This window comes from Ursus arctos, unplaced genomic scaffold, assembly GCF_023065955.2.
Source record: "Ursus arctos isolate Adak ecotype North America unplaced genomic scaffold, UrsArc2.0 scaffold_2, whole genome shotgun sequence".
Lineage (NCBI taxonomy): Eukaryota > Metazoa > Chordata > Mammalia > Carnivora > Ursidae > Ursus > Ursus arctos.
Window position 1 is genome coordinate 63,565,810 of NW_026622874.1, and position 25,089 is coordinate 63,590,898.

The window sequence follows — 25,089 nt, forward strand, 5'->3', positions numbered from 1 at the left end:
GAATCGAGCCGCGCATTGGCAGGAAGCCTGCTGCTCTCTCTGGCAAATAAATTTTTTAAATTTTATTTATTTATTTATTTATTTATTTATTTATTATTTTATTTATTTATTTGAGAGAGGGAGCTGCAGGCAGAGGGAGCCTGATGCGGAATTCGATCCCGGGACCCCAATCCCAGGACCCCCGGATCAGACCTGAGCCAAAGGCAGACACTTAACTGACTGAGCCACCCAGGTGTCCCAATAAATAAAATCTTTAAAAAACATAAAAAAAACAAATCTAGGCTCCTGAGCCTGCTTTCTGGTGACTTTGGGCAGTCACTTCTCTGAGTCTCAATTTTCTTTGAAAAATGGCTAGAGTATTAAGGAGTCCTGTCTTACTTCTGTGAGAAACACCTCATATCAACACACAATGAAATGATTTAGAACCTAAGAGAATGAGAAATTTTCAGAGGAAAATGACTATCGTTGCTTACCCGTACATCTTGCTGTCCTGCAAAGAAGAGAAGCCCCAAATACTGTCTGAGCTGGGTCCTCTTACTGTAAAGATTAACGATTTGTCTTATTAGGTATATATCTGCCCTCAAAAGTTGTTTTCACACAAAAATTGATGATAAAACTACATGGCAGGGATGGGAAGGGGATTTATTTCTCTCTGTGTCCTCTTTTATACCTTCAGAAATGTGTAACCTGTACATATGTGACCTATCCTAAAGTAGTAATTACAATAATAAAGTCTTCCGGTAATAGATAGTGAATTGAACAGACATATAATTTGGTTCCCTCCTGAAAGTGACTAAAACGTCAACAAAGGCATGTTTATGGACAAGGCATTAAAGATCATTTTGAACAGATTTCAACCCACAAAGATGGGAGACGGGCAGAGCACGGTGGCAGCAGGGCGCGCCCTGGGGAGCTGAGAGCCACACCGGCCTCAGGGAACGGTGCGAATCATTACTGATCTGCTGTGGAAGTGTCCGGAGGCTCAGGAGTGGTGACAGCATGTACCTCTGGAAGGGAAGGGGAAGGGAAGGGAACAAAAGTGAAGACCAGTTAAAAACTGTTTAAGAGGGGTGCCTGGGTGGCTCAGCCGTTAAGCATCTGCCTTCGGCTCAGGGCGTGATCCTGGCATTCTGGGATCGGGCCCCACATCGGGCTCCTCTGCTGGGAGCCTGCTTCTTCCTCTCCCACTCCCCCTGCTTGTGTTCCCTCTCTCGCTGGCTGTGTCTGTCTGTCAAATAAATAAATAAAATCTAGAAAGAAAGAAAGAAAGAAAGAAAGAAAGAAAGAAAGAAAGGGAAGGAAGGAAGGAAGGAAGGAAGGAAGGAAGGAAGGAAGGAAGGAAGGAAGGAATCCAGGGGCGCCCGCTGGCTCAGTCCATGGAGCATGGGACTCTTGATCTTGGGGCTGTAAGTTCGAGCCCCAGGCCCAGTATAGGTATAGAGCTTCCTTAAGATAAAATCTTAGAGGAAAGAAACAGATCCCTGTATCCCCCTCCCCCACTTCATGCTGGTGGGAGACTGCCTCTACCCAACCCCAGAAAAAATCAAAGGTGTTTGTTTTTTTTTTTTTCCCCTTTCCCTCAAGAGGGACTGAAACAGAGGGTTTCTGCTGTGGGGAAAACCAGGCACAGGGGCAGAGGCACTGCATAGAAAAGAGGAGAATTAAAACACTATGCACATGAAATACCAGACCCCAGCCCTATTTCTTCCAGAAGACTGGCCACTGGGCTTTTGCCCTCCAGGCTAGATATTGGGAAAATCTGTTCAGCCAGAGAGGAAAGACCCATGGAGTGTGATATCAGGGACTCCCCCTACCAATGCTCCAACCAGCCAAGCCAGCTGTGAGGCTCTCAGTTGGGCTGCAACACACCCAGAGGGAGAAGGCCTTTCAGTCCCTGGTTCTTAAACAGGAGCAGCTCCGAGGATCACATGCTGAGGAAAGCCTCCAGCAGGAGGGACAAAGCAAACAACCGAAATAGGGAAAGTGCAAGGAAAAGAAAACTTTAAAAACCTATCAATAATTTTCCCAGATAAGCACAAATAAATACTGGATCCATGAAACAAAACAGAAAGCCATAAAAAGTAATATGCTGGGTCGCGTGGGTGGCTCAGTCAGTTAAGCGTCTGACTCTTGATTCTGGCTCAGGTCATGGTCTCAGGGTTGTGAGATCGAGCCCTGTGTGGGGTTCTGCGCTGGTGTGGAGTCTGCTTAAGATTCTCTCTCCCTCCCTGCCCCTCCCCCCCTAAAAAAGGGTAATATGCAGAAAATAAAATAGAGCTCCTGAGATAGAAAAATGTAAAAGCATAAATAAAGTTCTCACTGAGAGAGTTGGATGACACAAGAAAACCAGAGAACCTTCCCAGGAAGTCCGACATCTGAATAATAAGAGTTCCAGAAACAGAACGGGGGGGGGGGGGAATAAAAAACAGAGAGGAGGAAATGATTAAAGGAATTTTATTTTTAAGTAGGCTCTATGCCCAACGTGGGACTTGAACTCACGACCCTGAGACCAAGAGTCACACGGTGCTCCACCGACTGAACCAGCCTGGTGCCCCTGAGGGAATGTTTACAGAAAACTTCCCAGACCTGAAGGACAGGAGTTTTCGGAGTGAAAGGCCTACCAGCCACTCAGCATAATGCATAAAAACAGATCCGCACCATCACGAAATTTCAGAACGCTGGAGACAAAGAGAAGATCCTACAAGCTTCGGAAGACAAGACCCAGCCGGGTAAGGAGAGCATGCCGGCAAACATCCTAAAGAACACACTGGAAGCTAACGACGGGGGAGCGAGGCAGGAGAAACACTTCCAGTCTGGAATTCAACACCCAATCAACCAAGTGGGCAGGGGGAGAATGAAGACATTTTCGGACATGGGGGTTCTCCAAAAATGTCTGTTAAGAGCACCTTTTCTCAGGAAGCTACTAGCGGATGTGTTCCATCAAAAGCCTGGGTTGGGGGATGGATTAAATCATGAAAGAGAAACACCTAGGATTTACAATACGCACCCTACAACATGGAGGGGGCGGGGACCTGGGTGCTGGGGAGGGAGAGTCCAGGCCATGGGGCGGCTGGGCCCCCTCCCCCATGGTCTGGTTCAGGACAGTGGGCTTTAACTGCCACATCAGCAATGAAATTGGTAGTGTGTCTGAGGTGTCCAAATATTTTGAGAAGAGATGGAAATAGTAGGGATGTGTGGCTGATTTGGTGAGTGAGAATCTAGAAAACCAACCTACCAAACAAACAAACAAAACCAAAAATAGTTAACAACTTAGGGAAAACAGAATGTTACACATAAGAGAAAAAATAATCATGGTTCGGAGGTAGACGATATGTGAACACTGAATATGAATGCGACAGAAATGATCATGTGACTCTGCCGGGATGGGGGAAATTGGGGGGATGGGACGAGTCCCTACAGCTGAGATGGACAGAGGAAAGAGCGAATGTATTCCAGAAGGTTCTGTCAATGGATAATGCCCACAACTGAAGAAATCAAGACACAGCCATAAAAACATGCTGCTTGGAAATACAGAATTAAATCACCAAAAATGAATTAAAATACTTTGCATGTTGAATGTTGTTGTCTCTGGAGAGAGAATAGAGAAAAGTAGGGGCCAGGACCGCTGTTTTGGATGAAAACTTCTAGAACTCTGTTTCTCTGAACCCTGTGCATTCATGAATCAACAGCGGCGACGAAACTTAGTGCATGGAAGTGGGGTGACCGTAACCCCTGGTTGGTTCTTCATTTGCTTTCATTGTTGGTCCACACAGGACCCTCTTTGATTTATCTACTGAAAAATGTGTATGCATGTAATCAACACCCACGTACCCACCTGCCAGCCATTCCCGCTGACCATGCTGTCCTGGGCTCCCCGTCCCATCACGCTCCCTACCGCCCCCAACACTCCTATCCACGGTCCTGAAAACTTTTCTGTGTATATACAGCTTTCTCACGTCCATACGTACTCCTGAAAATATACTGGTCATTCTTAGCTGTTTCTAACTTTATCAAAGGGTATTAACGATTTCGTTTTCACTCAATAGTATATTCCTTAGATTTATCCACATTGAGCGTTGTCTGTTGTCTTTTGTTTTGAAATTCCTTCTTGTGCAAGAAACAACAATTGTTGGAGAGGATGTGGAGAAAGGGGATCCCTCCTACATTGTTGGTGGGAATGCAAGTTGGTACAGCCACTCTGGAAAACAGTGTGGAGGTCCCTTAAAAAGTTAAAAATTGAGCTACCCTATGATCCAGCCATTGCACTACTGGGTATTTACCCCAAAGATACAGACGTAGTGAAGAGAAGGGCCATATGCACCCCAATGTTCATAGCAGCAATGTCCACAATAGCTAAATCGTGGAAGGAGCCGAGATGCCCTTCAACAGATGACTGGATTAAGAAGTTGTGGTCCATATATACAATGGAATATTACTCAGCTATCAGAAAGAACGAGTTCTCAACATTTGCTACAACATGGACGGCACTGGAGGAGATAATGCTAAGTGAAATAAGTCAAGCAGAGAAAGACAACTATCATATGATTTCTCTCATCTATGGAACATAGGAACTGGGATGATCGGTGGGGGAAGAGGGGGATGAGGGGGGGGTAATCAGAGGGGGGAATGAAACATGAGAGACTATGGACTATGAGAAACAAACTGAGGACTTCAGAGGGGAGGGGGGTGGGGGAATGGGATAGACCGGTGATGGGTGGTAAGGAGGGCACGTATTGCATGGTGCACTGGGTGTTGTGCGCAGCTGGTGAATCGTCGAGCCTTGCATCGGAAGCCGGGGATGTGCTGTATGGTGACTAACATAATAAAAAATCATTAAAAAAAAAAAAAAAAAAAAAGAAAGAAATTCCTTCTTGTGAATATACAATTTATTTATCCATTCTCCTGCCGACGAGCCTTTGAACTGCTCCGGGTTTCTGCTGCTATGCACGAGGCTGTGATGTTCCTTCCCCACATCGCCGAGCGCACACACACACAATGGCTTCTCTTGTGTGCACACTTGGGAGTGGAAATAATGGGTCACAGAATATGGGAAAGTCAGACCTTACAACTTGCTGTCAAACTGACTTCCAAAGCAACACAGAAGCGATCACAAGCCCAGCAGCTGTTGCTACTGCTGGCTTCTTAATTTTTGCCTATCGGACAAGCACACGTGGTCTCTTACAGTGGTCTTGAGTTTTGCGGCTCACTAATGAGGTTGAGTATCTTCTCACATGTATGGGCCATATGTATGTCTTTTTTCTTATCTGAAACTCTTGTTCCTGTACTCTGCCCGTTCTTCAGTTGGGTTGTTTGTGCTCTACTAAGTGTTTGTGAGTGTTCTTTGTATCGATAGTCCTGACATTATTAGGTTGGTTTGCATGAATACTTTGAAAAAACAAATACCAAAAAATAAAGGAGGGAAGGTGAATTTGGAGTGAGAAAACTAGAAGCTTCCAAACTGAAACATGAAGTCAGGGCAGGACCAGGGTGCGTGCGTCAGGTGACCCAAGGCTGGAGCCCAGACTTCACAGCCAGCCACCTGTCTCGTTCATCTCCAGACCGACCCCTTTCCCCCAGCAAACTCACTGGGGGCCTGGCACAGCAACCAACAATGCCCGAGGAAATGTGTGGGGGTGAAGGAATGAATGACTAGGTGAATGAATGAAGTCCCAAGCCACAGGCAATGTGGTGGCGGGAATGACTTTGCAGTACTCCATTGCCATCTGTCCCCACAGAAGCCACCATCAGCCTCCTCCCACAGGGCCCATCCTGACGCCCCACTTGGAGGGATGCTGTCGCTCCTGAGAGGGAGGAACAGGGAGCGAGTCCAGTGGGGGCTCAATCGTATCAGGCCAGGAAAGGACCCTGACCCCTCCTCGCCCATCACCTCCCAGCTCCTCTCCTCCCCAGGCTTCTGTCCCTGGCTGCGGAGTGTGGCCAAATGTGGTTAGAGCCCTGACAATTCTGTCGCCCTGACCCTGGCCCCAGACCTCCTTCCTTTAAACCCCAGGGACTCAGGGGGAAATTGGTCATATCTGTTGTCTCTAAGAAGAAAATTGGGAAAGCTAGGAGAGAGAGGTGCCATGGAGGCTGCTTTTCTCAAAGTCACCTTCTTTATCTCCTAAATCTTGTATCATATGCACGTACCAATTACTTATCAGAAAAATTACACTGAGTTTTTAAAATGGTGATGTGGCCTCACAGAGATCTTGAGATGCTCTGCCCCTTCCCGCTCTGGAAGGCACGAGGTCTCTCCCCTGAGAGCTATGGAGCTGTCCCCTCTGCCATGCTTGGGGAGAGCTGAGAGAAGAACCCCAGGGCCCGTGCGGCGCCCCCACAGGGGACGCAGCAGCAGCAGGGGCCAGGCGGTGCCCTCTCCCCTGACCTGGTCATCCCTGGCCCCTCCACTTCCGTGCTGCCACCTGGTGAAGCTTCCAGAAGTTCACCTCTGTTCATGTTTCTCTCCTGCCCAAACCCTTTAATGGCTCCCACTGTCAACCAATTAAAGCTAAATTCTGGGGACTTGGCCCATGCATTAGCTCTTTTTCTTTCTTTCTTTCTTTTTTAAGTAAGCGCTACACCCAACATGGGGTTTGAACTCCCAACCCTACGATCCAGAGTCACATGCTCTACCAACGGAGCCAGCCAGGCACCCCCGCATTAGTATTGTTTTAGTTCTTCAACTGACTCTAACGTAGAGCTCAAGTGGAAAGTCATTGCCTTGGAGCCATGCTGTCCAAGAAACCTTCTGTGATAAGAGAGATGTTCTATGTCTGTGCTGTCTGATACACGGGCCACCAGCCATGCGAGGCTACCTACTGAGAGCTTGAGTGTGGCTTGAATGACTGAGGAACTGAATATTTAATTGTGCTTAATATTAATCAAGTTTCAATAGTCACATATTATTGGACAGTATAGTCTTAGAATATGAATCCAATGATTGTCACTTTTTGTAAAACAGAGCCCTCTTTTCAAAAAAACATTTCTTTAGGGGTGCCTGGGTGGCTCAGATGGTTAAGTGTCTGCCTTCAGCTCAGGTCACGATCCCAGGACCCTTCTCCCTCTGCCACTCCCCCTGCTTGGGCTCTCGGCCTCTCTCTCTGTCAAATAAATAAATAAAATCTTTAAAAACATATTTATTTATTAGGAAGGATATTATACATATGGAAGAGTTATAACACAGAGGCATTTTCAAGAAAAACAGCTAAGATTATACCAGCAGCTAACAGCTAACACAGGGCAGCCAATGACATACCAGACCCCCACTGTTCTCAGCGTTCACACAGAGCACATACATGAACGGATTCCTGGACGTCCCCTCCCCACAGGAAGGTTGCTAACTGGAAGCAGGTCCCAGTCGGTCAGTGGTGGGGCTGGGACTCAAACCCGAGCCGAGCCAGGCACTTCCCCCAGCTGGACCGGGCACAGGCTGGTGCCCGAGCAGCCGGATGCAGAGGGACCCACTTTCTCAAAGTTCACGTCACTGGAAGTCTAGTAGAACAAGAAATACTGCGAGGGCAGATGGAGCAGACACTGACCATGTTCAGGCTCTGCTCAAAACGCTTCAGATTTATTTATTTATTTAAGAGAGAGCAAGAGAGAGCGAGAGCGCAGGAGCCGGGCAGGAGCCGGGCAAGGGCAGAGGGAGAAGCAGACTCCCCGCTGAACAGGGAGCCCAACATGGGGCTCAATCCCAGAACCCTGGGATCAGGACCTGAGCCGAAGGCAGATGCCCAACCAACTGAGCCACCCAGGCACACCTAGATACATTTATTCATTCCCCTCTCTTCAAAAGCCCTCTTTACAGACATGCAGACGGAGACTGGGTGGTTAGGTAGCTCTGCTAGGGTAGCAGGGGTGGAGAGGAGCTCGGAGGAGGAGGCCACTGGGCCACTTAGACGCCTGGTAAAACGGATAAATGCACTTCCCCTTTTGTACATCTGGTGGCGCTAGTGGGAGGGGGCAATGCAGATGCTGTAGTGCCAACTGCTGGTCTGAACTACCCACCCTCCCTACCTCCATTTTCCAGAGCGTAACTGGGGGACCGGGTGGGGGGGGGGGCTTCCCACAGAGCTGAGCACAGGAGCTGACCCCCTAACTTGGGAGTCCAAGGGAAGGCAACTGAACTTTCTTTTGAACCTACGAAGCATCTGAGGTTTTCACAGGGCCGAGCTCCTCTTCCCTTCACAACACCCCACAAAGTAGTATCTGTATCACGGTTTTACAGTGGAAGAGAATTTTGTTTAGAAATTCTATCTAAGTCATTTGCCAAAAGCCAGATTCAAACCAGTTTCCTTGGGACACCTGGGTGGCTCAGTCGGTGAAGCGTCTGCTGTCTGCTCAGGTCCTGATCCCAGCGTCCTGGGATTGAATCCCACATCAGGCTCCTTGCTCAGCCAGGAGCCTGCTTCTCCCTCTACCTGCCGCTCCCTCTGCTTGTGCGCGCGCTCTCTCTCTGACAAATAAATAAATAAAATCTTAAAACAAACAAACACTAAAAACCAGTTTCCTTGACAGGCAGACCCAGGTGGTTTCCACCAGACCACACGGCCCCTTCCCGAGCACCCTGAGAACCAGCTCTCCAGCTGCCGTGTTAACTCCCCCTTCCCCATAGGGATCATAAGGACCATCCCCCTGACCTTGCTCCTCCGGAGACAGGCTTGGAGACAGGCTTCAGAACCCTAGAGTCAGGTCAGCATCCACAGTGTTCTCTGCTGTGGGGCCCCAAATCCCCTGACCTCCCTCCCACACAGAAGTTGAACCAAACACCAGCATCCACGGAATGATTTCACGGAGACGTTTGTGAATTGGTTCCAAACTGGGCTGGGAATCTGGGGGCCTGTGACCTGTGTGTTGCAGATCCCCCCACTCAAACGGTGGGTCCCAAGTAGAAGCAGCACCTTGAGGGCTGTTAGAAAGGCAGCCACCCCAAACCCACTGAGTTAGAATCTGCTTTTTAAGAGGATTCTCAGATGATTCGTTGGCAGTGCACTAAGTTAGACCTGACTCCCAGGGGAGGCAGGCTTGTGCCCGGCCACCCGTGTAACTGACCCTCTGCGCTCCGCTGGGTTGTTCGGGCCAGCTGTGCGGTGGTTGAGCATGTTACTGTAAGGAGAACTTGGATATTAAATTGCAACCAAGGCCTGGGAGATTACTGCAACAAAGGGAATCCTAGTTTCACTGCAACCAGCATCTGCATGATGGAGAGAATGACGGCCCGAGAGGTTTGTTGAAGAATTCTCAAGCCTTATTGCCACCTCCCAACAGGCTATTATGCTGCACAGAGTGGAGAAATGGATAGGGCTCTCGGTTTTAACTGAATGGGGTGCACTAATCGGAAAACAGTTTAGAACACGTTTGTTGCACTGAAACACTGCGTATTTATAACACTGGCCTGGACACTTAAAGGAAACCTATAGGGGCACAGGATTTACTGAAACAGGTTTAAGAATCTGTGACCAGATTCTCTGCTAACAACAATAACAACAAAGAAAAGCACAGAATCTGGACTATCACACTGACAGCATTTCAAACTGGAATTCCTTGCAGAGTAAACACCAACTGGAATCTAGCTGCTCTGTCGCAACAAGTTTGGATTTGCTATTGAAACAAATCGACAAGTCTGTGGCTGAGGCCATGCCTGCCTCTTTTATTGCAACAGGAGTGTCCCTTTGTGCCAGCAGCCCCTGTGGACAGGGCCAGAGGGACTCCTATCACAAGGGGGGATTATGCTGAGAGGCCATAGTTATAAAGGCAAAACTTGTGAAATGCATTGCCATAAAGACATTATGTATAAGGACAGCCAGCTGATACGAAGCACTGTAGGCAACAGCCTCAACTAACATGAGCAGCCATCCCATGCCTCTGATGTCTGCAGGGCAGGAGTGCTAGCCCATTTTGCCAGGGAGGAAACTGAGTCAGGGAAGTTCAAGGGGTCCTTGTTCTCAGGAGCAGCATGTGGACCTGGGTCTTTGGCTACATCCTGCCCTTCCTTGCAGGGAGACTCTGCATATGGTTTAAGTGGATCAGGAAACTTGTGGGAAGAAAAGCATGCATGCTGATTTCACCTATTCAAATCCAGAATATCCAGTCGCAGAATTTTAAGGATCTGGAAGTGCCATCAGAGATCCAAGTATTTTATTTCTAAGAGACCATAGGTGTCCGGATTTCAGCAAATTCAAGATCAACAATGACAACAAATCAAAGAAGTAACTACAGTTGCTCTGTTTGGCTTAACGGGAAGAGACCCGAGTTCATGTTTTAGTTCCACCACTTGTCAGCCTAGAAGCTTGGCTAAAACGCAGTCTCTGGAATCCAGCAAAAACACTCATTCTTTAACGCCCAGTTCCAAGTCACCACCTTTGTGAAGTCTTCCCAGATTCTGCCCCAGTCCCACGCCCCTATTCCCCACCCCCCACCCCCAGAGAGGTAGTGCCCGGCTCCCCAGGCTTCACGGTTTGGTTTATTGACGGTTTGGGATTTATTGACATTGCGCGGTGTCTTCCCCCGAGAACAGGGCTCATCTTTGCGGGCTTAGCGGGTGGCGGAGCCCAGATCGCTTTTGCCAGGAAGTAGCGCTCAGAACGTGGCCGCTTTGTGCCACAAGCCCTCGGACACCTCCCGGCTCCCAAACTCGAGTCTCTCCCCTCCGCCGAGGCCGCTCGGATCCCCGGGTGTCTGCACGTCGGTGCCCCGCACGCACGGGGACACGGAGGGAGCAGAGGGCAGGGACAGCCCGCGCCCACATGGGCACCCGCGGCCGTGTCGGGCCCCGCGTGCGAGCAACCCCCGGGCCAGGGGAGGGGCTCTAGGCCGCTCCGTCCAGCCGGGCGCCAGCTCCTCCCGGCGGGCTGGCGGGCGGGCGCCCCCCGACAGCAGCACACAAAGCCCGCTCGGCGAGCTCGGCGCTCGGCTCCTCATGCCTGTGCCGCCGCGCGCCGCCGGGCGGCCCCGGGTTGGGCGTCGGGCCGCGGCAGGCCCGGGGCGTCGAGCGCCGCGCGCATCGAACCGGCGCGGGAGGGGGAGGGGAGCAGGGGAGCAGGGGAGGAGGGGGAGGGGGCCGGCGGGGGAGGAGGAAGAGGCCTCGCGCCGAGGAGGGAGCAATTGAATTTCAAACACAAACAACCGCACGAGCGCGCAGCACCGCGCCGCCGCATCCGCGCCCGCCCCGTCCGAGCGGCGCGGGCGCACAGCCGTGGCCGCGCCGGAGCTGGGGCCGGGGGCCGCCATCGAGGCGGGGGCCGCGCGAGGGCCGGAGCGCAGCGGCGCCGCCACCGCCGCGCGCGCAAACTTGGGCTCACGCTCGCCGGCGCGGCGCGGAGCCCGGGGCGCCCGGAGCCCCGCCATGTCGCGCTCCAACCGGCAGAAGGAGTACAAGTGCGGGGACCTGGTGTTCGCCAAGATGAAGGGCTACCCGCACTGGCCGGCCCGGGTGAGCAGCGCGGCCCGCCGCCCCGGCCCCGGGCTGGGTTGCGTAACACCCGGGAGGACGCGGGCGCCCCGCGCGAAGGGGCGCGGGCGGGGGGCGGCCGAGTCCTCGACTCGCTGCGAGCGCCTCCGCGCCCCCCGCCGGTTACATAATGGTGGGGGCGGGGGGAGCCGGTGAGCGCGGTGTCCGCGCGGGGCCCCCCGAGCGCGGCGGCGTGGGGCGCGCGGCCTGGGGCCGTCGGGAACCCCTCCCGGGCGCCCGGGGACCCCCTTAGAGACCCCCGGTGTCGTCCCTAATTCCTGGCTCCGGTCAGACCCTTCTCGGACCGAAAGGTAGCAGAAGGGTCCCAGCCTGGGGAGGGATGTGTGGAGGCGGAGTTCGCTTCTGGAAAACTTTGGTTTGGGGCGGCCGTGAGAGGTCTGAAGTTGGGAGGGTCGAGGAATGTTTGGGGGCGGCGTAAGAGGGGATCTACCTGGCTCGGAAATTATCCGCCAGAACGCTTCGCTTCGCAGCCCCACAAAAATATTCCTCCATATGCTGGCAACTTAGATTGGGGGCTGAGGGCGGCAGGGCCCCGGGAGGCCGGGAAGTGCAGTCCAGGCTGCCTCTTCCTGAAGGTGGGGGGAGTCCGAACTGCTACTGCTCCCCCTCAGATAGGATCCTCCCGCCACAACGGCCCAGTCTGCCATGTGGTTGAGTTAGCCCGCCAATATGAGGGCCTGCCCACCCCCACCCCCACTCCAGCACCTGGCCAGGTGGGAGGGTGGGGCCCCAAAGCCCAACCTGGTGTGTTCATCAGATTTCCCCTAAGGACTGGGTCATCTCAAGTAAGGAGGCGGGGGGAGGTTGCTGGAGGAGGTCGGGGGTGTCACGGCGGGGTGGGGGGGGGGGCCGCAGTGCCTCTGGCAACTTACTTCAAAGTTGGTCTGGAGAGGCCTTTGGAATTGGGTGCGGGTGTGACTGTCCCCTAGAGGTAGGACTCAAGAGAATCGAATAGGAGGGCAGAGAGCAGAGGGTGGAGGGAGTTTTCCAGGCGAGGGGGCCAAGTGCAGAACTGCTCTCCACGTGAGTCTGTCTTCATCTGTGGCCGACCCTGCTCTGGGCCTGGGAAGTTGCCCCACGGCCCACTTAGGCCCCTTTCTCACTCTACCCTCTCTCAAGGAGTGTGCTTATTAATCCTACATCCCTTGAGCTCCTTGTTCCCTGAAGCTTGTAGATGTCCAGCCTCTGAATGGGAATGCGGTACAGGGAGAAGTGAGGCTCTCCCAGCCTCCAGGGCCTAAGAGCCTGGGCCAGGTTGGTGGGGTGTGTGTGTTGGAAGCAGCGTGAGGAAGCAGCCACACGGCCCGGTGTGTGCAGAGTGTATGCGGCGTGTGAACACTCGTGTACTTTACCCTGCACCTTTGATCCATCTGGCTTCTTGGCCCCAACGCTAAGGCCCTTGTTGGGCAGGGCAAGAACTGAGCCCAGGTCTCTACTGCTCCTGCCTCCTGGGGGTGGGACAAAGTCCGGAGGGTCGCCCAGGGAGGGGGTACAGCTGGAATGTGGATTGCAGGAACTCTTTCCAGATCAGGGAAGAGAGAAAAGGGAGGGGGAACACAAATGGGCCTCCATTGGCCCCCATGAGGTAGAGTTTCAGGGTAGGCAGCCCCTGGGACTGGGGATGCCCTTACGTCTTGTCTTCACCCTGGGCCTCCAGGACAGAAGGTGGGGACAGGGACGCGGTGTCTTCCTTTTGAGGCCTGGACCTTTTAGATAGAGTTAGGCTTGGGGAGGGGAGGTCAGACTGGATCGCAAGGAGGCACCACCCTTTGCCTCTGCTTTGGCTTTTGTGACATCTGGGGAATGGTACACCGAGGCTCTTATCTCCCAGGTGGACCCCCCTTGCATGCCAGAACAGGCAAATCCGAGCCTCCTCACCGTGCCTGGATGCCACCTCAGCCACTAGAGTAGCAGCCTCTGAAGGGGCCTGGCCCCTCCTGAGAGGGAGGGGGGCTCAGGGAGGGCCCCACCTCATCTAATAGAATCCTCAGCCGTGATGAGGCCCCTGCTTCTGGGCACGGTGGCTGGCTGTGGGTGAGGCTGAAACAGCCCGGTGCCTGGAGAGGCCCAGCCGGAGGGGCCACGTGGTCGGCAGGACCTGCCTGGAGTGTAGGGTGACTCCATCTTAACCTCCTTTCCCTCTTCTTCCTGCTTGACTTCTTGGGGGATCTCCAAGCCCTTAACAGCTAACCTCCAAGACTCAGGGATTTTTCCCTCCCAGGTTCCTTCCTCGTCTCTCTGCTTCCTGTTTCACAATCCCAGAAAACCTGAGCAGCCGGAGGGCCTCACCCAGCTTTACTCCCCCTGCCCCCCTCCCCTACGGCCAGGCACCACCTTCTCTTTTCTGCCTCTTGGGCTTGCCACACTTTCCCGGCCCCAACTGTCTCCTGCCCCAGATTTTCCGGTTCCTGGGTCAGGTCGCGCCTGGCCCTGGGTGTGGTGGTCAGAACCCTGGCTGGCAGTCCTTGTGGGCTTAGCCTTCCCTGCTGCCTTCCTCTGTGGGCCGGCGGCCCTGGGCTTGGCTTGGTCTGAGGCTGGGGAGAGGTGTTCAGTGCTCTCCCGCGTTGCTCACCTGGGAGCTCCAGTTCCCTCCTCAGACCTCAGAGGTGGCCGTGGGCTCAGGGAGGACGGCGATTCATGCGCTCGTGTCTCTGTGATGGAGCCAGGCAAATGCAGAGGGCTGGGCGTGGAATGGATGGGCCCCAGCCTGGGAGACTTGACCTTCTGGATTCCTGGAGTGGCTGAGAAACAGCAGAGCCCCCTCCTCTGTTGGCCAGTATGTGTGTGGGGTCCCTAGCACTCCTCTGGCCCCACCCTGACCCACTTAGCTTTGACTCACTTGTTCTGAGTCACAGCCTGGATATAAAGGCACCGCCTGGGAGACATATGTCTGTATTGGGGGTATAGGCCTCCCCTGAGACCTCATGTCCTCTATGTGGAGGAAGAGCCGCCCTTCACTTCAGAATGCAAGAACCGACATTTCCTTTGTAGCTTGAAGGATGGAAGGGATTTTTCCCCTTTTGAGGTGAGGGGTTGGGACTTAATTAAGTGAAAGGAGCACCCCTCTCCTGGCACCTCCCCCACAGGTACCTACAGTCAAGGGGAGGCTGGGGATGGGGTGACCCTTAGGGGTAGATGCCCATCTGCCCGGGCCCCGGCTTCCCTCTTTCCTCCAGACCCACCCTTTATTTGGCGAGAAGTCAGCAGGGCGGGTATATCTGGCGTGTCGTTCTATTTTTAATTCCCATCCATTCTTTTGTTTCTCCTCCGCCCCTGAGGCTGGGCAGCTGGTGGCCTCCTGGGTCCCCTGTCACACCGTTCAGCTGCCTCTGCTTTCCATGGTTTCCCATGGCCCTGTGGTTGGGAGCAGCCCTGCCATGGCTGTGCTCCTTGAGAGAACTTCCTAGCCCCTCTTTTCTGACCCTTCTCTCATCCCACCCCCTCTCCTGAGCCTCAGTTTCTTCCTTTCACCCCACAAGTATGTTAATGCCCTGGCTCAGGTGCTGGCGCAGGAATGCAGAGCTCGAGGTTCCCTGCTGTGCTCCCAGCCAGACCCTTAGCTCCCCAGCCCTGCCCCTTGTGTCTGGGCCTGAGATCCAGGGAGCGGAGGCCTGGGCCTTCTGCTATTGTTGTACCGAGCCTGTCTCCTGGGACCTCTAAGCCCTGGAGGCTCGAATTTTGTTTTTTGCTTGCCCCCCTCTGAGAGGAGGGTGGGGAGCTAGCTGGTCACAAGACTCAGGTGTCCTGGCCGAGGACTGACTCCTCCTCCCCCTGCACCCCAGGTCTGGCTTCCTGAGAAGGGCCTGGGCCCTCCAGCCCTAGCTGTGGTTTCAAGCTCAGCCTGGGACCCAGGTGCCAGACTCCAGACTCGGGGGTGGGGTGTGTTAGTGTCCCCTCCTCCCCAATCCGGAGAGAGGGCCTGGGGGGAGGGGTGGTCACATTCCTGGTTGCTGAGTGGCCCCGGGGGCGGGGTGGGTTGTCATGGCGATGGGGATCCTGTTTGTGGGGGGGGGAACCGCGTGCCTTTCCACCCCCTGCTATCACACCCCAACCTCTGGTCATGGGGAGGGCCCAGTTGGTACTGGGCCTTCCTGGGGGGAGGGGCCGGACTTCTGTCCCCAGAGGCCACAGGGCAAGGGGGGAGGGGCCCAGGAACCTGAAGACTCCACGCCTGGAGAAGATGCCCCTCCGATTCTTGCCCAGGGCTCCACCCCCTCCCCTGGGTGTGTCTCGGCGGGTTTCCCACCACCCAGCCTCCTCGTTCTCCCCAGCTCCCCAGGTCAGGCACTGCGTCCCAGTCTCTGTGTTAATCACTGCCTTGGCCTGGCGGCCTCTGTCCTATATGCGCCTGGGGCCCCAGTCAACATGGCCACCTGGCCTGTGTCCGGCGGGAAGCCAAGCTGCCGGGGCTGCTGCAAGTGTTGCTGGGAGTTGTAGTCCCCCCCCCCCCCCCCGCCAGCTCAGCTTGGCCTGGGCGTCCAGGGCCTGATCTGGGGAGGCTTCTGGGACCACTGCCCGTCTGTTTCCCTGACTGCAGACGTTGCACCTTCCCCACCACGGCACTCCTCGTGCCCCCAGGACGTGGGGGCCAGGGGGTCAAGTCAGGAGACCAACTCAGACCCTCACTAACTTCCCGTGTCATTTGGGGGCCTGTTTCCTCAACTGTAAAACGAGAGCATCTGACTACATTGAGAGGCTTTCAGAGTGTTCTGCAGAGGCCTTTGGCGCTGCTTCGGAGGGGGTGTCGGCTACGCGGCCCCTTGGCTTTACCCCTCCCCCTCCACCAGCGCAGTTGGCCCTTACCTGCCCCTTAGCTTCCTTCAGCACATCTTTCTTGTGAGCCTACTGTGTGCTAGACACCGAGCAGGTGGTACAGACAGACCCGCTCTCAGATCTCGGGGCTGGTGTAAGCCTGAGAGCCCACACAGGCAGCGCTCAGACGCTCACGCGGGTGACCGTAAGGCTGGCGCCCCGAAGGAGAGGTGTTGAGACTTCTGTGGGGGGCCAGCCGGGCTGGGGGCGGGAAGGCTCACCAGGACTGAATGAGTGTGGGAGACGAGAGACCAGTGTGGCCGGAGCAGGCCGGGGAAGGGCAGCATATGGCCGAGAGGAGAGCTAGCAGCTGTAGGCTGGATTGTGGGCCCGGTTGTGGCCATTTAATCCTTCCCCACCCTACGACTTAAGTACCGTGACGTTCTCCATTCTACAGATGGGGTAACTGAGGTAGAGGACAGTTGAGTAAGTTGCCCCAGGTCATCCAGGGACTGATGCAGCGTGGGGATTCAGACCTCGATGCTCAGGAGGAGGTGACTGGGTGGGCCCTCGAGGGAGTGGACACTGGAAGGGTTTGAGCAGAGGGACAAAGTGCTCAAGGCAGCACTTGGAAGGCCCCCTCGGCGGCCGTGGGGACGGTGGCTTGTAGGCAGGCTGTGGTCCAGCGAGCCTGAGGAGAGAAGTGACCCTGGTCGGGCTGGGGTGATGGGGCCTCAGAACAGCCGCCCTCTAGTGCGTGGAGGGGAGGGGTCGACTCCGGGTTTCCGCTGGGCTTCATGTCTGACTTTGAACAAAGTTCCGCTGTTAAAAAGGGTTTAAACACCCCCTTGGGGATCTCCTGGGGCCCTCTCGGTCTGGTTTTACACAAATGTGTCTTGGAGGCCGGCCTCAGCCCCAGATTCATGACCTCAGGACTCCACTCACTTGCTTCCCTCATCTTGCTCCCAGATTGACGAGATGCCTGAGGCCGCCGTGAAATCCACAGCCAACAAGTACCAAGTCTTTTTTTTCGGGACCCATGAGACGTGAGTGAGGGGCTGGAGGTGGGGCGGGCCAGAGGCCGTGCCGGCGACCCTTCCGCGCTGCTTAGGCGGCGAGGGCCCCAGAGCACAGTCTCCCATCTCTCCCCAGGGCATTCCTGGGCCCCAAAGACCTCTTCCCGTACGAGGAGTCCAAGGAGAAGTTTGGCAAGCCCAACAAGAGGAAAGGCTTCAGCGAGGGGCTCTGGGAGATCGAGAACAACCCCACTGTCAAGGCCTCAGGCTACCAGGTGAGCAGCCGTCCACCCCGGAGACCCCCTGGGAAGCAAGTGTGGCCACTGGCTCCGGAGCCCACAGGGCAGGGGATGCTTAGCTTTCGAAAATGGGGCCTAGAGACCAGGGCTTTCCGGGCAGGAGCTTCTGGGGTGGGGGTGGGGGGCCCTGCAGGAGGGCTGGGGTCATGGTGGGGGGTGGTGGTGTGGGAGGCAAGGACAGGACGGAGGCGGTAAGTGGGGACAGCCCTTTATGGGGCCTAGTGTGAGTGTAGGACTTGGCCTTAACTCTTTCCACAAAGGCTTCCAGGAGGAGGTGCTCGTGAGCCGGGCAGGATGAGGCGGGAGGGTGGGGGGCGGGGGTCGGCGGGGAAAGGGTCCCAGCTCCCTTCGGGAGAAGTTGACCCGAGGTTTTGCCTCCTGCTCCAGCCCTCCCCCCTCCTGCACAGAGCCCTGCCTGCCCGGCCAGTGGGTTTAGCCCGGGGCTAATCCGACAGAGGTGGGTCTCAAATCACTCGTGAGACTGGGCACCTGGGAGGGGGTGGGGGCGAGGTGGGAGAAGGAAGGAGTGAGTGGCCGCGGGCGGGTCTGGGGAGGGGCCCTGCAGGCCGCGCTGGTGCCACTTAGCCTCTGCTCTCTCTGCGCGCAGTCCACCCCGAAGAAGAGCGCTGTGGACGAGCCTGAGCCGGAGCCTGAAGCCACGGAGGGGGATGGTGACAAGAAGGGGAGCGCAGAGGGTAGCAGTGACGAGGAAGGGAAGCTGGTCATCGACGAGCCAGCCAAGGAGAAGAACGAGAAGGGGGCACTGAAGAGGAGAGCGGGAGACGTGCTGGAGGTAACTGACCACCACCTGGGGCCAGGGGCGAGCCCGGGGGGGGGGCAGCTGTTACTTCTTCAGGGACATCTTGATCTGGGGGAGACCAGCTCCTAGTCTGGGGTCCCTAGACCTTTCCACTGGCAGAGGGCTGGGGAAGGGGACTGTGGGTGTGCCCAGGAAGGAGCCTCTCTGAAAGGGGGGGCGCTGCGAGGTGGCTGGTGTCCTCCCTCTCCAGCCTCAGTCTGCCTCATCTGTGCCAATCCTATCTAGGACTCCCCTAAACGTCCCAAGGAGGCAGAAGACCCCGAAGGGGAGGAGAAGGAAGTAGCTCCCTTGGAGGGTGAGAGGCCCCTCCCCGTGGAGGTGGAGAAGAACAGCACCCCCTCTGAGCCCAGCTCTGGCCGGGGGCCTCCTCAGGAGGAGGAAGAGGAAGAAGAGGAGGAAGAGGCTGCCAAGGAAGATGCTGAGGCCCCAGGCATCAGAGATCATGAGAGGTGAGGGAGCCCCCTGCCCTGAGGCAGCTGGGCTGGGGGGGCCCAGCCACCTGTGGAGAGGAGGAGGAGGAGGGCCTGCAGCGGAGGCAGGGTGGGCTCTCCCAGGAGACTGGCACTGGCTGGGGTGTGGCCAGTGCAAGGCCACACCGATAACCCTTCTCCCCTCCAACCCTCCCCCGCAGCCTGTAGCCACCAATGTTTCAAGAGGAGCCCCTGCCCCGTTCCTGCTGCTGTCTGGGTGCTACTGGGGAAACTGGCCATGGCCTGCAAACTGGGAACCCCTCCCCCACTCCCCGTGCTCTCTTCCACTTATTCTTCCCACTCCAAGCCCATCCCCTGGCGATTGGCCTGGATGGGGCAGGCCACCTGGCCCTCACCTCCATGTCCCCAACACCCCTGTGATCTGAGTCAGGGCCCTGTCTTCTGCTTCATGGGCTAAGATGAGACCATCGTGTCCCTCCCTGCCTGGAGCTGTTTCTGAGGGTATCTGTTGGGGCCTGGACTGGCTGTTTTCACCTCCTGACACCTCCTCCCCGCTCCCACCACCCCCCCAGTGTTCTGGACCTCTGGGTTAGCTGGGATCAGAGGTAGGAATGGAAAGGATGGAGAATAAACTGGGTCTGAGAGGGGCAGTCTTCAAATTGGGGAGGGGGGTGGGCAGGAGGATGGCATCTTCTTGGACTCCTGTCCCTTCCTCCCATACCTATTATCCCAGCTGCCTAGATTCAGGGAAAGTGGGACAGCCTGTGGGGGAGGGGCTCCCTTCCAGAAATCCTTGATGATTGACAACACCTTTTCTTCCTTTTGCTGACCCCAGGAGTTCTGGGAGTTGTAGTTGATCATCAAAAGATTGGGGCCTCCTGAGATCCGAAGGGTTGGCTTCACCCAGCTGGGGTGGGAGTGTTGAGTATCTGTCCCCCCTTGATCTCTGCCCTGGAGAGTCCCCTAGCTGCCGTGTCCTCTCTCCCCATCCACTCAAGGCCAGCCTACAGTCATATATGTCACCCAGACATAAAGGAAAAGACACATTTTTTAGGAAATGTTTTTAATAAAAGAAAATTACAAAAAAAATTTTAAAGACCCTATCCCTTTGTGTGCCCCCCTCTTCCTCCTTCCCCACTGTTGCCCCCATTTCTGAGGTGCACTGGGAGGCTCCCCTTCAATGTGGGGTTTGATGACTTTTCTTTTTGTAGCTGGGGCTTTGGTTGTTCCTTCTGGTGTCATTTCCCATTCACATCCCCCACCTGGTCTCCTCAGTGTCGTCACCAGACCCGAAACCCACTGAGAGGACAGGGAAAGAAGTGCCCTCGCCCAGCCTCTCGCGCGGTCTCTCTGCCTCTCTCCAGTCTCCTGTCTCCCCCTCGCCCCTCTCCCTTGGGCTCTGATGAAAAATTGCTGACTGTAGCTTTGGGAATTTAGCTCTGAGAACCGTAGACGATTTCAGTTCTAGGAAAATAAAACCCGTTGATTACTAGATTGGATCTTGAATGCTTCTTGGGGGGTGTTGTCGGTGAACTGGAGGGGTGGGCCGGGACCGCGAATGCAGTGCTCCCCTCTGGGACGGAGGTGGGCGGTGCCAGCCTGTCCAAGTCAGTGTAGACTGCACCCCTCGTGCCACTCCTGCCAGCCACTGGGGAGCACAGCTCACCCCACAGTCACCTGGGAGGCCTTAGAACGGAGGCTTGCACAAGAAGCGGGAGGCGAGCATTGCCCGCCCCAGCCCCCACCGGCCACGGGAGGGGAGGTGTGGGGGCTGGGTGTGGGAAGGATGCTGCTGCCACGGGTCAGAGCTAGGGGTGCCCGCCACCCGTAAGTGGTGGGGAAGGGCCGGGAGGCTGGTAGCGTGGGGTCCTCCCACGACCCCGGGTTGCGTGGAGGGGCCGGAGCAGGTCATCTCCCGTGCCTCCCAGAGCTGACATTTTGTGACAAGCTCGTCGACTACCCTTGGAAGGGCCCACGTTTCGCCCCTTCGTGCAGAAGCCCTAGGGCAGTTTCTTAATCTGCCCTGGCCCCCTGCTGCAGACTGGGACGCGCGGGGAGAGGACCGGCCGCAGCCCAGCCTGGAGAGGGAGGCCCTCTGCTCCGAATAGGAAGCCACAATCCCCTAGAAAATGGAGCCCTCCTCTCTGGAAACTACAATTCCCAGCGGCCCCCACGCAGAGTGCGTGAGGAAACGTGCCGGGAGCCGAAGCCTATCCCACCCTGCCTTCAACTCCCGACGTGCCTCTCGGTGTTCTTACGCTTCCTGATTTCTTACCCGACCAAATTTCCTGTTTCCAGCTCGCTTCGTAACGGCGGACTACAACTCCCAGCTTGCAGAGCGAGGTTGACTTTTGCGTCCGCTTTGCATTTGGACTACATTTCCCAGAAAGCCAAGGGACGGGGGGCGTTGGGGGGAGCGGGCTCAGGGCGCATGTGCGGGCGGCGCGGCGGCGCGGCAGGAAGCGGAGGTGAGCGTCCGGTACCCAGGTGGTGGTGACCTCGCTGGGCTCGCCCGGGAGCCGAGGACGAGAAGGGCCTTCGTTTGCCCCGGCCGTGACTCAGTCGGCTGCTTGGAGCGGGTGGGTGCTGAAAACTGCTGGAGGCGGGGTGAGGGCGGGCGCGTTGCCGGAGCCCGCGGCGGAAACTCCCCGAGGACAGCCCTTCCACGATGTGCAGGAGAGGAGGGCAGGGTCCAGGGGCTGGCTTCTGGGGTGTTCTCCTGGAGCTGCAGACCGAGAGTGGCTGAGGCTAGGACTTCTCGCAGCGATCCAGCAGGTGAACTAGCTCCTCGACTGGGGAACCGACCTCGTGGTCCTCGCACCTGTCGGCTTCCTTCCCAGGGCGGCGGCGGTGAGGTTCCCCGCGTTCTGCCTGTCACAGAGCTGCGCTCGTGAGCGCGTGTTGGATCTGCATGGGGACACTGAGGCCGACGTTCATTGGGGAGAACATTAGGCGTCGTGTTTTTCACGTTGAGAAGTATAAAGAAGAATGACTGACTGTTCAGACAGACCCGTTCGGTGGTGGTGGTGGTGGTGGTGGTTTTTACCAGTGCACATAGTCGGAAACTAAACGAACGTTGTGGAAAGGAACCGCGCCCCCAAACAGTTCCCTCACCCCAAACAAGTCCTGGGGCTCCTTACTTCCCATAAATATTTAAGTCTGTGCCAGAACACGTATGTTTTTAATTTGCCTAAACGACACGATACCACTCACGTTATTCTGTACTTTGCTTTGTTAAAACATTGAAAGTAAAACTGTGGTATCTTAAGGATGATGAAACAAGCTCAGACATTGGGTAGGATGGTGAGCACGGAGGGGCGCCAAGGTCTCTGACCCCGGCAAGCTCTTTGTGCCATGAGAGTGCACTTTATTTTTTATTTTTTTAAAACTTATTTGACACGGAGAGCACAAGCAGGGGGAGCGGCAGGTAGAGGCAGAAGGAGAAGCAGACTCCCCGCTGAGCAGGGGGCCCAATGTGGGGCTCCATCCCAGGACCCTGGGATCATGATGTGAGCTGAAGGCAGACACTTCACCTACTGAGCCACTCAGGAGCCACAAGAGTGCACTTTATTTATATTTTGAAGATAGACTACGTTCTTAGCTATAAAATAAGATTAACGATCCCTGCTCCATCCCTTCCCCTTTTGCCTTTTTAAAAAAGATTTATGTATTTATTAGCATGAGAGCGTGGGCTGAAGGGGAGAGAGGGAGAGAATCTCTCCCCATTGAGCGGGAGTTAAATGCAGGGCTTAATCTCATGGCCTTGAGATCATGACCTGAGCCGAAATTGAAATCAAGATTCCGATGCTTAACTGCCCAGCTGCCACCCAGGCGCCCCCTCCACCCCTTTCCTTTAGTGCATGATGCAAGAAGCCACGTGGCTCCTGGCAGGTAGCAAGTGCTAAGTGGAAGCACGTACTATTTTTGCCTCAGTTCTCTCATCAGGCCACTGACTTAGTCCGTTATCCCAAGTTGGAAGGCTTCCAGTACTTGCTTACATAGTTGGGAAATCCAGGACTCCGTCATCCTGGAGTCTTGCTCTGGGGGCCTTTGCCTTTAGAAAAGCAGCTGTCTTAGGGAGGAGTGCTTATTTCCCGAATGAGTTTAGGAATTAGAAGTGGTGTAGGGACATCTTAATCCTTTTTTTTTTTTCCTATATTTTACTTTATAACTGCCTGCCCCTTGGCCTTGTGCCACTGGTTTGTTCCCCTTACATGTGTGTTTCCTATCCTGCATGTATGTAATAATTGTTTACTGAGTATCTGCTGTGTGCCACGCCCTGGTTGGATCTATGGGACTTAGGGGTGAACTAGATGGCATGGCCCCTGGCCTGGGGGAACCTTTTGGACTTTGAAGTCAGATACATGTGGATTTGAATGTCAGTTCTCACACAGTAGCTTCATGACCACGGGCAAGTCACCAAACCTCAGTTAAGTCCTTCCTCATCTATAAAGTGAAGATAACATTTGTAGGGTTTCAATGAGATTTAGCAACGGACTGAGTGTAAAAATTCCTTCCCTTCCTTGTTTGCCCACTTATTTCTGTCTACTCTGTATGGTTTTTGGATTTTAATCTTTTTTTTTTTTTTTTACAGTAGCTCCACACCCAATGGGGGGCTTGAACTCAGGGACCCTGAGATTAAGAGTCACATGCTCTCCCAACTGAGCCGGCCAGGTGCCCATCTATCTATCTACTTCAGAGCTGACTAGGAAGGTTTCTGGATCTTCCCTGGCCAGGGGATTTCTCACAGCCTCCAGCCATGCGTCTCTCTGCCCTGCTGGCCTTGGCATCCAAGGTCACTCTGCCCCGCGACTACCGCTATGGGATGAGCCGCCCAGGCTCTCTTGCAGACAGGAGGAAGAACCCTCCAGGGACCAGGCGGCGCCGGGTGGCTGTGGAACCCATCTCTGATGAAGAATGGCATCTGTTCTGTGGGGACATGGTGAGAGCCTCAGATGGGGCAGAGTGTTGGGGGGCTCCTGGGCAAGGATCCCCTCCCTGACCCATGTCTTCCTGCAGGTGGAGGTCCTAGAAGGCAAGGATGCTGGGAAGCAAGGCAAAGTAGTTCAAGTTATCCGGCAGCGCAACTGGGTGGTCCTGGAGGGACTGAATACGGTGAGTGGAGGGAGGAGATGGGGCTGCTCAGGAAGCCTGTCCCGTGTCACTCTGCATGGAGAGCAGCCCAGGGAGGGAAGAGGCGAGCCACAGGGGCAGTGACACAGCTGACCGTTCTGCTGTTCACCTGGGGCTGAATATGACGAGCTGGGGAGGTTCTCATGTCCCCTCTCTTTCATACAGCACTACCGCTATGTTGGCAAGACCGGGGAGTACCGGGGAACCATGATCCCCAGCGAAGCGCCCTTGCTCCACAACCAGGTCAAACTTGTGGACCCCGTGGACAGGCAAGCACACGGGGCCCCGGTCAGAGGGTTTCCCACTCTGAGCGTCCATGTAGGTGTTGATCACATTTGTACAAAAGGAGTAGTGGGCTGGAAATTCTGGAATTTGAGAGGAACCATCCATCTGATGGACATGACTCCCTCTAGCTCACCCCAGTACAGATGGAACAGCAACAAGATGGTGACCGTAATGTTTTCAGCCATTGACTTTTTTGGGCGGAACGAAGCAGGAAGACCTGGTTCCCATGCTGGGTTTCTCTCTCCCATCCACTAGGAAACCCACTGAGGTGGAATGGAGGTTCACGGAGGCTGGAGAGCGGGTACGTGTCTCCTCAAGATCAGGAAGAATTATCCCCAAACCTGATTTTCCCAGAGCGGATGGCATTGTCCCTGAAACGTGGATCGGTGAGGCGGGCTGAGGGGCAGGAAGGTGGGCTGGGGTGGTAGGAGTGGGAGTGAGGGGTGTTAAGAAGCCCCCCCTCCCCCGCCCGTCGTCTTTCCTCCTCCTTTCCAACAGATGGTCCCAAAGACACATCGGTGGAAGATGCTCTAGAAAGAACCTACGTGCCCCGTTTAAAGACACTGGAGGAGGAAGTGATGGAGGCCATGGGGATCCAAGAGACTCAGAGACACAAGAAGGTCTACTGGTATTGAACCTGGGGGAGCAGCTTCTCCCCTCCTTGTCTTCAGCTTAAAGGCCAGGGCCACCTCTTCTCCAGACCCCAATAAAGAGCCACGAGTCTTCCCGTGTGTGCAGCTTTCGTGTTCCAGTAGACGGGCACGCCTGACCCTGGCACACCGGTTTCCGGGATTGAAGGAAGGGGCATCCGTCCTCATGTACCGACAGAGCCTGGAAGGAAGTTTGCCAGCCTTCCCCGGGGCAGGGCCTGCAGGTGCTGAGA

General features: G+C 55.3%; 2 protein-coding genes across 12 annotated transcripts; both read left to right on the forward strand.

The window, feature by feature from the left end:
* Positions 1-11,238: 11,238 nt before the first annotated feature.
* On the forward strand, positions 11,239-20,280 carry HDGF (heparin binding growth factor). 4 transcript variants are annotated; one of them, XM_026485107.4, is made up of 6 exons: positions 11,239-11,431; positions 17,192-17,268; positions 17,375-17,513; positions 18,145-18,330; positions 18,583-18,806; positions 18,989-20,280. In XM_026485107.4, the coding sequence occupies exons 1-6, from the start codon at positions 11,345-11,347 to the stop codon at positions 18,993-18,995; spliced, it is 720 nt and encodes a 239-aa protein (XP_026340892.1). In that variant the 5' UTR covers positions 11,239-11,344; the 3' UTR covers positions 18,996-20,280. The 4 variants fall into 4 exon arrangements, with proteins under 4 accessions (XP_026340892.1, XP_026340893.1, XP_048081179.1 ...); XM_026485108.4 differs by lacking the exon at positions 11,239-11,431 and adding an exon at positions 11,640-11,760; XM_048225222.2 differs by lacking the exon at positions 11,239-11,431 and adding an exon at positions 11,913-12,255.
* An 897-nt stretch (positions 20,281-21,177) lies between these two features.
* Positions 21,178-24,931, forward strand: MRPL24 (mitochondrial ribosomal protein L24). Of its 8 annotated transcripts, none has more exons than XM_057315067.1 (6): positions 21,178-21,256; positions 23,383-23,730; positions 23,808-23,903; positions 24,087-24,190; positions 24,462-24,592; positions 24,705-24,931. In XM_057315067.1, the coding sequence occupies exons 2-6, from the start codon at positions 23,548-23,550 to the stop codon at positions 24,839-24,841; spliced, it is 651 nt and encodes a 216-aa protein (XP_057171050.1). In that variant the 5' UTR covers positions 21,178-21,256; positions 23,383-23,547; the 3' UTR covers positions 24,842-24,931. The 8 variants fall into 8 exon arrangements, with proteins under 8 accessions (XP_057171050.1, XP_057171049.1, XP_026340899.2 ...); XM_026485114.4 differs by having other exon boundaries at positions 21,191-21,367; XM_057315068.1 differs by having other exon boundaries at positions 21,229-21,256; positions 23,386-23,730.
* The last annotated feature ends 158 nt before the right edge of the window (positions 24,932-25,089 follow it).

What these genes read in the sequence shown, in the direction of transcription:
- MRPL24 (XM_057315066.1), top strand. Translation starts at nt 23,548, where the DNA reads ATGCGTCTCTCTGCCCTGCTGGCCTTGGCATCCAAGGTCACTCTGCCC. An exon ending in ATCTGTTCTGTGGGGACATG is followed by an intron (nt 23,731 to 23,807) that starts GTGAGAGCCTCA and finishes GTCTTCCTGCAG; the next exon opens with GTGGAGGTCCTAGAAGGCAA. An exon ending in TCCTGGAGGGACTGAATACG is followed by an intron (nt 23,904 to 24,086) that starts GTGAGTGGAGGG and finishes TCTTTCATACAG; the next exon opens with CACTACCGCTATGTTGGCAA.
- HDGF (XM_026485107.4), top strand. Translation starts at nt 11,345, where the DNA reads ATGTCGCGCTCCAACCGGCAGAAGGAGTACAAGTGCGGGGACCTGGTG. An exon ending in TTTTTCGGGACCCATGAGAC is followed by an intron (nt 17,269 to 17,374) that starts GTGAGTGAGGGG and finishes ATCTCTCCCCAG; the next exon opens with GGCATTCCTGGGCCCCAAAG. An exon ending in TCAAGGCCTCAGGCTACCAG is followed by an intron (nt 17,514 to 18,144) that starts GTGAGCAGCCGT and finishes CTCTGCGCGCAG; the next exon opens with TCCACCCCGAAGAAGAGCGC.